The 13,632-nt window shown below is 49.1% G+C and overlaps 1 protein-coding gene across 1 annotated transcript in view; it reads left to right on the top strand.

Annotated features, from left to right (window-relative positions):
* Positions 1–13,507, top strand: part of ZNF341 (zinc finger protein 341) — a gene marked incomplete at its 5' end in the record, with an annotated part of 47,909 nt that extends 34,402 nt beyond the window's left edge. Inside the window, 5 exon segments of the mRNA XM_080831535.1 lie at positions 2,950–3,046; positions 4,743–4,875; positions 8,016–8,127; positions 8,389–8,459; positions 10,243–13,507. Of these exon segments, the coding sequence (XP_080687661.1) occupies positions 2,950–3,046; positions 4,743–4,875; positions 8,016–8,127; positions 8,389–8,459; positions 10,243–10,772 (943 nt within the window). The 3' untranslated portion in view covers positions 10,773–13,507.
* Between the last annotated feature and the right edge of the window lie 125 nt (positions 13,508–13,632).

Here is a 13,632-nt window from a genome sequence, read left to right as displayed (position 1 = left end):
TACCTACAGTACTACAGAGAACAACTTTGGACATCTTTGCTCACTTATAAATAAGTTCCTAGAAGTGATTTTGCAGGTCTGAGGTCATTGCGGGAGGGGCATCTGGCTGGCTGGGTCAGAAGAGCATGTGAGTCTTGATCTCAGGGTTATGAGTTCGAGTCCCACATTCAGTGTAGAGATTACCAAAAAAAGTAATAATAAAAATTAAAAAACAATTTTTTAATCAATGAGAGCTTTTAAAAAGATTGATTACCTACTTCAAAATAATAATTATTGGGGTGCCTGGGTGGCTCAGTGGGTTAAAGCCTCTGCCTTCGGCTCAGGTCACGATCCCAGAGTCCTGGGATCGAGCCCCTCATCAGGCTCTGCTCAGCAGGGAGCCTGCTTCCCTTCCTCTCTCTCTGCCTGCCTCTCTGCTTGCTTGTGATCTCTCTCTCTCTGTCAAATAAGTAAATAAAATATTTTTTTAAGTTTCTTAAAAAATAATTATTTAATAATTATGTGTATATAGCACAATATTTGATTACTAAAAAAGGACATGAGTGAAAAGAAATTCCCCTTTTACCCTGAGCCCCTCCCCCATACCGCAGTCACTTTCAGGAACTTACTTTGATGTAATTTCAGACCTCCAGAAAAATCATGAGTACTACAAAGGATTCCCATATATGCCCTTCACCCAAATTTTCCAAACGTTAACTTTTCAACATATATCCTGTATTATATTCTGAGCTATTTGGGGATAATTTGCTGACACAATGCTCTTTTACCCTTTGTCTTTAGTGTATATTTTCTGGAAAGAAGGACAACTTCTTACAGAAGCACTGTGCAGTTATCAAATCAGAAGTTTAAATCAATACCATTCTGTTTCCCAACCTACAGACCTCATCCAGAAATTTCCAGTTGTTTCAGTAACATCCTTTATAGACAAAGTAAATGTTTTTTCTGGCCCGGGATCCAAGCCAGGATCACAGGTTGCATTAGATCGTGTCTCTTTATTCTCCTTTAAGCAGGAACAGCTGCCCATTTGGTCTTTGTCTCCCATGACCGTGGTATTTTTGAAGAGGATAGGCCGGTTATTTTGTAGAATGTCCTCACTTGGGGTTTGTGTGATTTGACCTCAGGTTAGATGCAGGATTGGCCCTCTTGGCAGGAAATATCAGAGAGTAACCTCTGTCCTCAGCACACTGTATCAGCAGGCACATGACATGGCTTTGCCCCTGTGCTGAGGATATCACCTTGGATGACTTAGGGTGGCATTTCTGGCAGGAAGTTTTAATTTTAATGATTCCTGCTACACTACCTCCCACAGAAATCTGTGTCTCCTCACCGCTGAGGCCTGTGGAGTTCTTGCCCTTTCCTACCTCACCAGCTTGGAACGTCTCTGTCCCCCCTGACCCCCCACCCGGTAGCTCTGCTCCCACCTGACCTGCTCTTCCTTTCTTGCCATCTGGAGGCATTTAGCCTGTGGTTTTCAGAGTGTGGTCTGAGGAGGTCCCCTGGGCCTACCACAGGTACAGCCTGCCTGTGCGTTTCCCATGATGGCCCTGGTGTACAGATGTCAGGGCCCGTGTTTCTAGTTTTAGCATGAATTACCCTCTGACCTGGAACATTCCTCACTGGAACCTCGTTATAAATGGGTCCATTTTCTGGCAGATGTTTTTATGGTTGGGAGACTGGAGGGATCTTCTCTTCAGAGCAACTTGCAACCTGAAACTGTTTTGGAGGCTTGCCAGCCTGTGATGTTAAGAGTGGAGACCACGTTTTTAATGCTTTGTGATTAATGAGCTGTTTGGCACACTTGTTTCCTTTGACTCTTGTGACAGTCTTAGAAATGAACAAGAGGCATGTCCATATGGGATTCCTACCCTATTGTGTGGATGAGGAAACTGAGGGTCAGAAACAGGAAGGGGCCGGGCCTGGATCCTTGTCTGTCTGACTCTTTCACATAATAGATTGTCACTGGTGCTCAAATCAGGTTATGAAAAAGACAGATATGGTCCCTGCCTCCAGAGCCCCATTGCTGGTGAAAGAGACAGATCAAATCAAGTAAGCACATAAATAATAATAATAGATAATAAGTGCTAAGAAGAAAATGAAACTGGGTAGGGAGTGCCGGGGATGGGCCATAGGGGACAACTTGAGACAGGGTACTCAAGGAAGGCATCTCTAAGGAGGTGACATTTGAAGTGAGACCTGAAGAATAAGAAGGTGCTACCCAAGGGAATATTTGGGGGAGAGTGTTCCTGGTAGCAGGAACAGCGGGTGCAAAGGCCCTGAGGCTGGAGAGTTTGGTGTGTTCAGGGTATATTAAGGAGGCCAAGGTGGCTGGAGAAGAGTGGGGTGGGCTGTGGAGAAAGATGAAGACTGAGAGGTAGGAGTGGTCAAGCCACTAGGGCCTTGTAGGCCAAGGTGGGGTCTTTTAAGCAAGGATGTAACATGGGCTGATTTTCTTTCTTTCTTTCTTTCTTTCTTTTTTTTAAATTTTCATCAAAGACTCCCTCTGGGGCACCTGGCTGACTCAATCAGTAGAGCATGTCACTTTTTAATTTAATTAAATTAATTAATTAATTTATTTTAATTTGAGAGAGAGAGAGAGCATGAGCAGGGAAGAGGGACAGAGGCAGAGGGAGAAGGAGGCTCCTCACTGAGCAGGGATCCTGACATGGGGCTCTATCCCAGGACCCCGGGATCATGACCTGAGCCAAAGGCAGAGGCTTAACTGACTGAGCCACTCAGGTGCCCCGAGAACATGCGACTTTTGATCTCAGGGTCATGAGTTCAAGCCCCTTGACCTTCCCCCCTGCCTTTTTTTTTTTGGAAAGGAAAAGAATAAATTAAGTATAGAATTTTGCCTCCCACTGTTGCCCTGGGGGGAGGAGAATGGCTGATGCTGGGCCAGTCCGGCCTTCTCACACTGCTGTGTCCCCTCTCCTGCTCCTTCCCATGTAGGTGTGTCAAATGTGTCAACAAATACTCTACCCCCGAGGCCCTGGAACACCACCTGCAGACTGCCACTCACAACTTCCCCTGCCCTCACTGCCAGAAGGTGGGTACCACTGCCCTTTCCCCCTGGGGCCATGATGGGGGGTGAGAGGTGGTAGAGCAAATACCTCCCACTCTCCTGGGCTCGTCTCCATAGATGACACTTCACCTCTGAAGAGGAAGAGCCCTGCATGGCCCAGCTGAGCCACTGGATAGCACATGTGTCCATCCTGCGGCTGCTGCTGGGCCAGGCCCGGCCAGGCTGTGCCAACGTGGGGTGAGGCCTCTCCTGGGCCCAGGCCCGGCCTCGGCACAGCGGCCTCCAGCTTCCTGACCTATTACTATCCTTCTTGCTGTGGGTTCTTCTTATCAGTGAATCTGAAAGCCATCGCTAAAGCCTGATGTTCTCATTTCTAATTGTCTCGGAAACATCATAATTTTTGTCAGGTTTATTTGTTTGAATCAGGTCCACACACTCCAGCCACTGGATACAGCCAAAGTTTCTGTTCATCAACAGGTGCTCCCCACCAGTGCTCCTTTTTTTTTTTTTTTTTCCCTTTTCTTTTCTTTTAATTTATTTGTTGAAGAAACTGGGCCATTGGTCCTGTGCAGTTTCCTGAAGTCTGGATTCTGCTGATTGCATCCACCTGGTGCTTTAACTGGTTTCTCTAGTCCACTCATTTTCTCACAGCCTTACACGGCAGATTTTCCAGGATAGCCCTGGTTCCATGTCAGCCACATGGTAGATGTTTCTAATTAGGCAGATAGCCTAATTTGGGGCTTTGGAATTTTTGTTCCAAAGAAAAGGTATCGTGGATTGAACAAGAACCACGTGCCAGATACTGTTTGGAGCATTGATCTGCATTGAGTCATTTAACTCTAGGAAGCATACCACTACTCTTCCCATTTTACAGATGGAGAAACCGAGGTGCAGCAAGCTCTCCCAGCTAGGACATGGGGGGCTACTAGGTAGTTGGGTCTGTAACCCTGACTACTTCTCTGTAACAAATGAATGAAAAAATGAACGAATGCCTTTCCTAAGGCCGGAGAGGAAGGAGATTTTGGCTTCCGTGTTTCCGGCTCTTCGTTACCTTTTCATTCAGTTTTTTCCGTTATGTAATCATTTTGTCATTCATTGTTTTGCATGTGCGTCATTTGACCCAGTCCCTGTGGCGGTGAATGAAAGCTCCTCTGCCCTCGTAGGGATCTCATTTAAGCCACAGGTTATGATTCAAGGGGTCAGATGGCAACTTTAAAAACGTAGATGCACAGGGGAACCCGGCTGCCTCAGGTGGTAGAGTGTGTGACTCTTGATCTCGGGGTTGTGAGTTCGAGTCCCACATTGGGGGTAGAGTTTACTTTAAGTAACAAACAAAGAAATAAATAAATAAAACGTATATGAACATTCAAGGGTCAAGTTTGTATGGCCCTATGTGGCACTGGACAGTCAGAGAGGTCTTCACAAAAGCAGTGACACCTGGGCTGGGTCTTGATGGCCAAGTAGAAATTTGTCAGGCTACGAAAGAAGGGCCTCCTGGGTAATAAAAGCAGGCTGGCAGGAGCTCAGATCAGGCATTATGGGGGAGTCGTGGGAGCTGTGAGGTTCTAAGGCTAAGCCTGACACTGGGCCTTGTTCCCTGACCCCTGGTGGGCAGAAAGGAAATTGTTTCCATAAGTGCGGGAAATGAGGGGCCCCTTAAGCTCAGAGGGTGGTGAAGGCTACTGAGTCAGACCTAAGGCCAGCTCCTCTCTTCTGCCAGGTGTTTCCTTGTGAGCGCTACCTGCGGCGCCATCTGCCCACCCACGGCAGTGGCGGCAGGTTCAAGTGCCAGGTGTGCAAGAAGTTCTTCCGGCGGGAGCACTACCTCAAACTGCATGCTCACATCCACTCAGGTGGGTGCCCTGTGTCCCCTACCCCCAACTCCTGCCCACCCCCCTGCCCGCTCCCCCAGCTCCCTCTATTTTCCCCTTCCCATCCCCCTCTGCCCCTTATCCCGTCTTTCTCCAGCCCTCTTCTCCCTCCCCATCCAGTTCCTTCTCCACTCTTTCCTCATCTTCTTTCTGGCCCCCTACCAAGCTGCCCTCTCAAGTGAATGAGGAGTTCCCACCAATACTGGAGTGGAGATGTACCTCTGGAGGCTGGTGAGGGACCCTTGGCTCTGCCCCCTGACAGCTCACTCAGACCATTCTCAGCCCCTTGGGGTGGAGGTGCTGTTCTCCCTGCAAAATTCCCACCCACACCTGGGCAGAACCTCCCTCCTTGGTTCTCCAGTTGAGACACATTGACATTTTATTCTCTTTTAATCTTTAAAAGAGTATTACTTAAGGGACTTAAGCATCTGCTTTCTGCTCAGGTCATGATCTCAGGGTCCTGGGATCGAGCCCCACATCAGGCTCCCTGCTCAGCAGGGAGTCTGCCTCTCCTTCTCCCTCTGCCTCTGTGCACTTGCTCTCTCAAATAAATAAATAAAATCTTTAAAAAAAAGATTATTACTTAAGAAATTTTTTTTTCATTTAAAAGGATCCAAAAGTTGCAAAAACCTGAATAGAAAATCCTTGACATTACAAAAGCAAATATGAAAAAAAGAAATCAAAAAACAAATATGAGAAAAAGAAAATAGCCCCATCCCCTAACTTCAAATGGATAATCCAAATATTTTTAAATTTTTTTTACTATGACCTATGGCAAAAAAAAAAAAATTTATACTACAACCCAGGAAACACATTTATATGCAGAGCATATACTGAAACAGAAATTTCGTAAAACAATATTTTCTATTCTGTTTAATTTTAGTTGTTAAAATAACCACCAGCAGGTTGTAACTTGCAGTTTGAAAAGTATCCCCAATTCCCCTCCCCACAGATGACTGCAGTTAGCAGCTCTAGTCTGAGTCCTTCTGGTTTAATTTTGTATCTGTGCCACACGCTTGCTTACTTTTACATAATGGAGCGCATATTATAACTCTGTTATGTACCTTTTTTCTTCACTCATCAGTATACATTGGAGATGCTTCTAGCAGTACCTTCTTTTTCTCAGCTGCATAGAATTCCTCTGTATTTACTATTTTTTTTTTAGAGTTTTATTTATTTATTTGACAGAGAGAGATCACAAGTAGGCAGAGAGACAGGCAGAGAGAGAGGGGGAAGCAGGCTCCCTGCTGAGCAGAAAGCCCGAAGCGGGGCTCCATCCCAGGACCCTGAGATCATGACCTGAGCCGAAGGCAGAGGCTTAACCCACTGAGCCACCCAGGCGCCCTTTATTTACTATTTTTTATTTAACCAGTTCCTGGGGATGGATACTTGGATTATTTTTAGCTGTCAGTTTGTATGCAAAATGCTGTGTGTCCCCTTGGCACACTTTTGGGAGTATGTTTGTAGTGTGTATTCTGTGCAGTGGAAATGCTAGGTTCCAATGTATATGCAGTATTGTACTGAGTTTCTGTTTGGAATGATGCCAAAGTTCTGGGGATGCATGGTGCTGGTGATTGCACGACCATGCCAGTGTAGCTAATGGACCCTTATAGATGGTTAAAATGGTAAATTTTATGTATATTTTACCATAATAAAAGAAGAAAAAAGTATATGCTTGGTAATTTTGATAGATATTACCAAATTACTTTCTTTATAGTTTTAAAAATTATTATTCAGAAGTAATACATGCTTATTTAAAAAATGGAAGCAGCATAGAAGTATATAAGGTAAAACTTTAGGTTGCCTCTTCGAATCCTAATTGTTACTGATGTTTTGGTATGTACCTGCCCTCAGCTCTCTCCCTGCATCTTCTGTATATATACAACCACCTATGGCTAGGGCTGTTTTGGAATATGAGGGTTTTATCTTTTCTAACAAAAGGGGGAATGTCTTAAGCTGTTCTACAGTTTTCTTTCCTCACTAGCAGTATGACCAGGAGCCTCTTTCCAGATCAGGAAATACAACTGGACACTAATCTGGACACATGACTGCAGAGCATTCCATTGTAAGGGCCAGAATTTCCTTAATCACTGGGTTGGCATTCTTCAAAAGGACTTTATTCATTCCAGAGGGAGAACAGGGAGGAAATAATGGCAGGAAATCAAAACAGCCCAGTGGCAGCCCTTTTCCACAGGACAGGTTACGACCCCTGACCCCCGTCAGGTGAGAGCTGCTCTCCTCCCCCTCCTTGTCCTCACCAGGCTCTGCTGCAGCCGATGCGGGGCGACTCAGGCAGACTCTGCATCACACTGCTGGGCTGGCTTCTTAGCTCACTAGGTATAGACCATGACCTTCAGTTTTCTCACCTAGTACTTCCTTCATAGTTTGTGGCAACGATTCCATTAGATAAGGTATAATTCTCTCCTCTGTGGTGGACCCCATTTCGGTAGATGCCACGGCCATTTGCCCATCACTCAGGCCCACCTTAGAGTCTTGACTCCCTTCCCCTCAGTCACCCCACAGTCAATCCACTGGCAAAGGCTGCTGATTCCGCTTTCCTCACATGGCCTGTTCTTGGCTACTTCCCATCCCCCCCAGTCTGTTCTCTGCATGCAGCTAGAGGGAGCCCGTGACACTCTTAAGTCAGATCTGTCCCTGCTCCACTCAGCCCCTCTGGAGGCTTCTCATCTTACTCAGAGGAAAAACCTAGGCCTTGCAGGCCCTTCCTTTTGGGCCTGGCTGTCTCGCTGACCTCCCCTTCTGCCTCATTCTCCCTTCCGCACTCTGTTCCAGCCACACTGGCCTCCCCACTGCTCTTCAGACACACCACACACTCCCACCTTTCCTTCTTCCTGGGACGCTGACTCCAATTTCCATCATGGCTTGCTCCCCTACCACCTCAGGTCTCCCCTCTTGCCTCATCAGAAAGGTCTTTCCTGACTGCCCTATCTGAAATAGCCCCCTCTTCTCCTTTGAGAAACAAAATCATGAGGAATGGGAGAGGCTGTTTTCTCCCAGGCCACTTCCCTAGAGGGGCTGCTGTCCTCTAGTGTACCCCCATATTCAGACTCCATCTCACGGGACTCGCAGTCCCCACCCCCCAACTGTGTCTCTTCCTACAGGTGAGAAGCCCTACAAATGCTCAGTGTGCGAGTCCGCTTTCAACCGTAAGGACAAACTGAAGAGACACATGTTGATCCATGAGCCATTCAAGAAATACAAATGCCCCTTCTCGTGAGTGGAGACTGGCATGAGTGGGAGGGGCCGATTTACCCAGCAGTGGGACAGAGAATTGTCAGGGCTGAGGTTCTGAAGGGCCTCTCTCCTTTTATCCTGTCGTGGGCCTTGCTACCTGACCTGCCTCACTCCCCACCCTGCTTCCTTGCCTGGCCTTTGGGGTAGACAGGGAGTCCCTCATGCCCAGGGCTAGCACAGAGACCAGCAAGAGAGTCCGAGTCTGGTGAGCTCCCCCTGACCAGTGGTTTTGGGTTCTAGGACACACACAGGCTGCAGTAAAGAGTTCAACCGGCCAGACAAGCTGAAGGCGCATATCCTCTCCCACTCCGGTAAGTGATAGCTGGACCTACCAGGAGGGCCTGAACTGCTGGGGCGGGCCTCCTAGAAAGAGCAGGCACATCCCATGAAGCTTATTATGTCTGCCTGGTATATTCCAGCCAACAGACATTTGCTCATGTGAACCATGAGCCATGTCTGCATTAGAGTCCTCAGGGTCCTATGGAGGTAAGTCAGACACAGTTCCCCAGGCTGAGGGGGAAGTTTGTCTGAGAGGAGATAGCTGTAAATCAGAGAGGTGCCCATTGTGATAGAGATGTGGATCGGACGTGGAGGGAAATCAGATTCCAGCAGGGTCCAGGACACAGCCAGGCAGTTTCCTTGGTATCCTCAGCAGAGCGGGGCAGCTGGTGCATGGAGCAGGGCTCTCCACCCCACTCTTCAGCTTTCCAGGGGCTCTGGCACTTCCTGGGGTGCTGCTGTGTCCCCAGAGCAGCTCAGCTGGCTTTCCACATACCATTGGGTCTGGAACATGGTTTCTTGGCACTCTTGATATTTCCCAGTAGCTGATGCTTTGTCCCGGGGGCCTCCCTATGCATTGTGGGATGTGTCCCAGTACCTCCGGCCTCTACCCTCTGGATGTCAGTGGCATCTTTCCTGCAGCTAGGACAACCACAGATGTCTCCAGAGGACAAACCAGGGGTAAAATTGCCCCTGGTTAAAAACCAGAGGTTTACAGAAAGGGTTTAGTGACTAAGGGAAGTTTGAAAACTGGAGACAGAGAGCCTGAGTCTGATTCTTAGTACTACCACTGTCCTGCTGCATTGCCTCATGCAAGTCACTGCCCCTCTCTGAGCCTTCCTCCCAGGGAGGGTAAGGGGAATATGGCTCAGGCCAAGTGTGGGCTGGAGTTGACTTCATGGTAGATGTGGAGGCACCAGTGATTCACTCAGTGAGTGACTATTGAGAACCTATCACGTGTCAGACTCTGGTGGGGATGGGGTGGAATCAGATGGGCAGAGCCCCCCCTGCCTCCCTGGGGAAGTTTTGCATTTAGTGACAGAGATTGAACATGAACAACAAAATGAGTAAGTATCTGACAGCGAAGTATGCAGAGTACAAAGAAGGGAATAAACAGAAGGATAGGGCAGAGAAAGATATGAAGCAGGAATCAGGGGGGCCTCCAGGAGGAGGTAACATGAGACCTATCCTGAGGGATGAGAAGAGCCAGCAAATAGCTTCCAGAAGGAGGAAGCAAATGTAAAGCCTTGAGGCAGGGGAGAGACTGAGGGGGGTGTTCAAGACAAGGAAAGGTGAGTGGGAGGCATGGAGCTCTGAGAGCAAGTAAGGGGAAGGAGGGAATGGGGCTGAGAGGTGAAGGGGGTGGTCCAATGCACAGGGCTTTGTGGAAAACTTGGGGAATCGCTGGAGGGTTCAGAGCACAGAATGTCAGGATCCTTTGTGTAGTTCATGAAGCCATCTCTACCTGCCCTGCAGGGATGGTCTGGGGGGACGAGGGTGAGGCAGACAGACCAGAGAGGAGAGAGATAATGGTGACCTGGCTAAGTTAGCCAAGATTTCGGGGCAGAGCATGCTATTCTAGGCAGAGGGGATACAGCAAGTGTAAAGGCCCAGAGGCAGGCGCCATCTTGGTGGCCTGAGGAGAGCAGGTGTGGCTGGTTGGGAAAAGGTGGGAAATGAGACTGGCAGGAGCAGAGCCCAGATCGGACACGTGCTCCAAAGGCAAGCCGAGAGACTGGGTTTTATCCCTAGTACAGAAGCGCAGTTGCAGACTAAGGGGTCCGGGTGCCTCTCACGGACTTCCCCTCGCTCCAGGCATGAAGCTCCACAAGTGTGCCCTGTGCAGCAAGTCCTTCAGCCGCCGTGCCCACCTCGCAGAGCACCAGCGTGCCCACACCGGCAACTACAAGTTCCGCTGCGCCGGCTGTGCCAAGGGCTTTTCCCGACACAAATACCTCAAAGATCACCGCTGCCGCCTGGGCCCCCAGAAAGATAAGGACCTGCAAGCCCGGCGGCCCTCCCGGAGGAGGGCAGCACCCCGCAGTGGCAGCAGTGGCGGGCGCAAGGTGGTGACCCCCCTACCCGACCCGCTGGGGCTGGAGGAGCTGAAGGACACCGGGGCTGGGTCAGTGTCTGAGGCTGCCCCAGGCAAGCCGCCCTTCTCGGAGCCAGACGCAGTGCTGTCCATCGTGGTGGGTGGCACAGTGGGGGGTGAACCGGAGCTGGTAGTGCCCGGGCATGCAGAGAGCCTGGGCTCCAACCTGGCGCTGGCGGAGCTGCAGGCCGGGGCCGAGGGCCCATGTGCCATGCTAGCTGTGCCTGTCTACATCCAGGCCTCAGAGTGACGGACCCGCGGTGTTTGCTCCCAGAGCCCGGCCTGATGCTCCCCTGTGGGTCTAGGCCTCAGGGGCCAACGAGAGATCCTTCCCCATGGAAGTGAGCCATTGGCCAAAATACTTCTGGAGTGTCATTTATGAACCCTCGCCTGTGGCCAGCCTGCTGTGGCTCCTATTCTGCTGGCTAGGCCTGTGGCATTCTGGAATGTGAGGCAGGGCTGCCTACCGCTTCCAGGTAGGGGCACTGGAGGTAAGAGGGCTGGCCAAGCCAGCAGCCCAGGGTCTGGCTGGTCCAGCCTGGTGTCAGCCCACCTAAGAGAGAAGACAGAGTGGTCCCGCCCACCCCTCCTCGGGGCTGTCTCAGTGTGGCCTCTGGTCAAGCTGTTCTTCTGGAGGCCTGAAATGGGTAGAGCCCTTATCTGCTGGACCTTTTCGTATATGGTTCCACAGGGTATCCGCAGATGACTCTGTGTCGTAGGCATTTAGGCAGCACTGAGTGTCACAGTTAGAGTACAGCTATCAGCCAGATTTGGCCTTAAATCTAAGTGCTGCTATTCACTTGCTGTGTGACCTTAGGTGTGTCACTTGATGTCTCTGAGCCCTGTGTGTCTCTTCTGTACAATGAGGCTTATGACATTTCGACCTCATAGGGCTGTCATGGGGACCCACTATGATGATATGTGCAAAGGACTTGGCATAGTGCTTGGCACTTGGAAAGTGCTCAAATGTTTTTATCAAAACGTGTCCAATGGCTCAGGCTCGAGCCTTGGCAGTTTCTTTCTTTGCCCCTAGGTGGCAGCACTCCCTCCTCCAAAGTGTGTGGGGACTGAGAGGGCCCATGGCCCCTTGCCCACAGCTACGCTGCCCTGTTAGCCATGAGAGGTTCGGTGCTCCCACATTTCAGAACATGGCCATGGAAGGGGTTTATACTCACTTTGGAAAAATGCAGGATCCTGGGCCTTGCCCCAAACCCTTCAACATCAGAAACTCTGATCAGAGCCAGAGGTCCATCGCAAGCAGGCCTCTAAAATCTATAGTTGCCCCCACTGCCAGCACTCTGTCCCTACTCCCCAGCTAGTCCAGAGGAGAAGCCAACCAGGCTTATTGGGAGGCAGGGAAGAGAAAAGGGGCCTTGACCAGGGTCTCCTCATTTCTATTCATAGTCACACTGCTTCAGTGATAGGAGATGAAACTGAGGCCCAAGAAGGGACAGGGAAGGACGCAGCAGAGCTGTTGGACTCAGTTTGATGAGTTTCCTTGAAGGCTGGTACGTCCCTCAGATATCTGTGCTCGGTCTCTGGGCTGTAGCTCAGAGCAAGCCCAGCTTCCCCTCAGGAAGGGTATGATGCAAGAAGGACGACCAGTGAGGTAGTGAGGTAGCTGAGGTAGTGAGAGCTTGAAGTGTACCCAGCCTTCAAGGCCAGAGGGGGGCTGGTGAGGACAGAAGGTCTCTTCAGGGGAGGTCACATTTGAGCTGGTCCTTGACACAGGATGTTTTAATGGATGGATAAATAGGGAAAGGCATGCCAGGAAGAGAAAGTCATGAACAAAGCCTTCAAAGTAGGATGATTCTGGGGCTGGTGAATGGATCAGGATGACCAGAGATTTGGGGATAGTGGTTAGATCATAATAATCCCTTATATGTTTCAAGCTTCCACATGATGGACACTGCACATACCACCTCAGCCCCATCAGGTGTGAATTGTTAATTTCCTTATTTTACAGACGAGGAAACAAAGGCACAGAGAGGCAGAGCTCCTTGCCCAAGCTCACACAGCTAGTAAGTCACAGAGATGGGATTCGGGCTGGGGTGGCCTGCCTCTGTGTGCCATTAGCCACTTTGCTGTATTGAAATATAAGTTGATGTTGAATCAGAGATGTTGTTGGATGTTGGACTGAGGGATTTAGACTGTTCTCTACAAAATGGAGGAGTCATTAAATGTTTTAAAAAATTGTGACATTAAAGAAAATGTTAAGAACCATGTCTCCATCCTAATAAAACTACTTAAGTTATATTTCTGTCTTCTCCTGTCAATGTACACATGCATGTACATTTATCAATAATCATGAGGACTCATGTTTACTAGGCACTTATGCCATGCCTGGCATGTCCTAAGCACTTGGAGGTAGGTGCTACTTTTAATTCCATCTTAAACCTGAGATGAGGCAAAAGGTACAGTGAGGTTAAGCAGCCCCAAATCACATAGCAGTAGGTGGCAGACCCAGGCCACAGAACAAGTGACATATCAAGGCCTAATGTTTGATAGGTACATAATTGGACTGCAGGGAAGGAGACTGGGACCATATTGGGGTTCTTGTAACTACATCCCTCCTAGGTTGACAGATGGGGAGACTGAGGCCCAGGAAGGGGAAGACCCTTGGTTGAGGGTCACTCAAAATTGACAACAGAGCTACTCCAGGATTCCAGAGCACCCCGTAGGTCCCCCAAGTTGCTGGAGAGGGTAAAGTGTAAAGAGAGGCTGTCCTGAGCATCCAAGTTCCCACAGATTTTGACATCAAGCAGAGCTAGGTTTGAATCCTGGCTCTGTCCCTTCCCAGGCATGTGGCTGTGGCAAGTCACTTCACCTTTCTGAACCTCAGTGTCCTCATATGTTAAATTGGTGAGAATAATAGTACCTACCCAATAAGGTTACCACAATTCAGACAGAGAATTCAGGGAAAGCCGAGATCACAAATTGGCAGCCCATGGGTTGATTGCAGCTGACAGACAGACTTCAGCTTTCACAATGAAAAAAAAAAAAAAAAAAGCCAACGTTTAAAAATAATGAAATTAAAAACCTACCGCAATGGTGAAAAGTGAGATATGTTCCCTCTGTGTCAGGATCAAGGAAAGGGGGGGGCGCCTGGA

This window comes from Martes martes, assembly GCF_963455335.1.
Source record: "Martes martes genome assembly, contig: scaffold_134, whole genome shotgun sequence".
Lineage (NCBI taxonomy): Eukaryota > Metazoa > Chordata > Mammalia > Carnivora > Mustelidae > Martes > Martes martes.
This window is presented reverse-complemented; position numbering and strand designations above follow the sequence as displayed.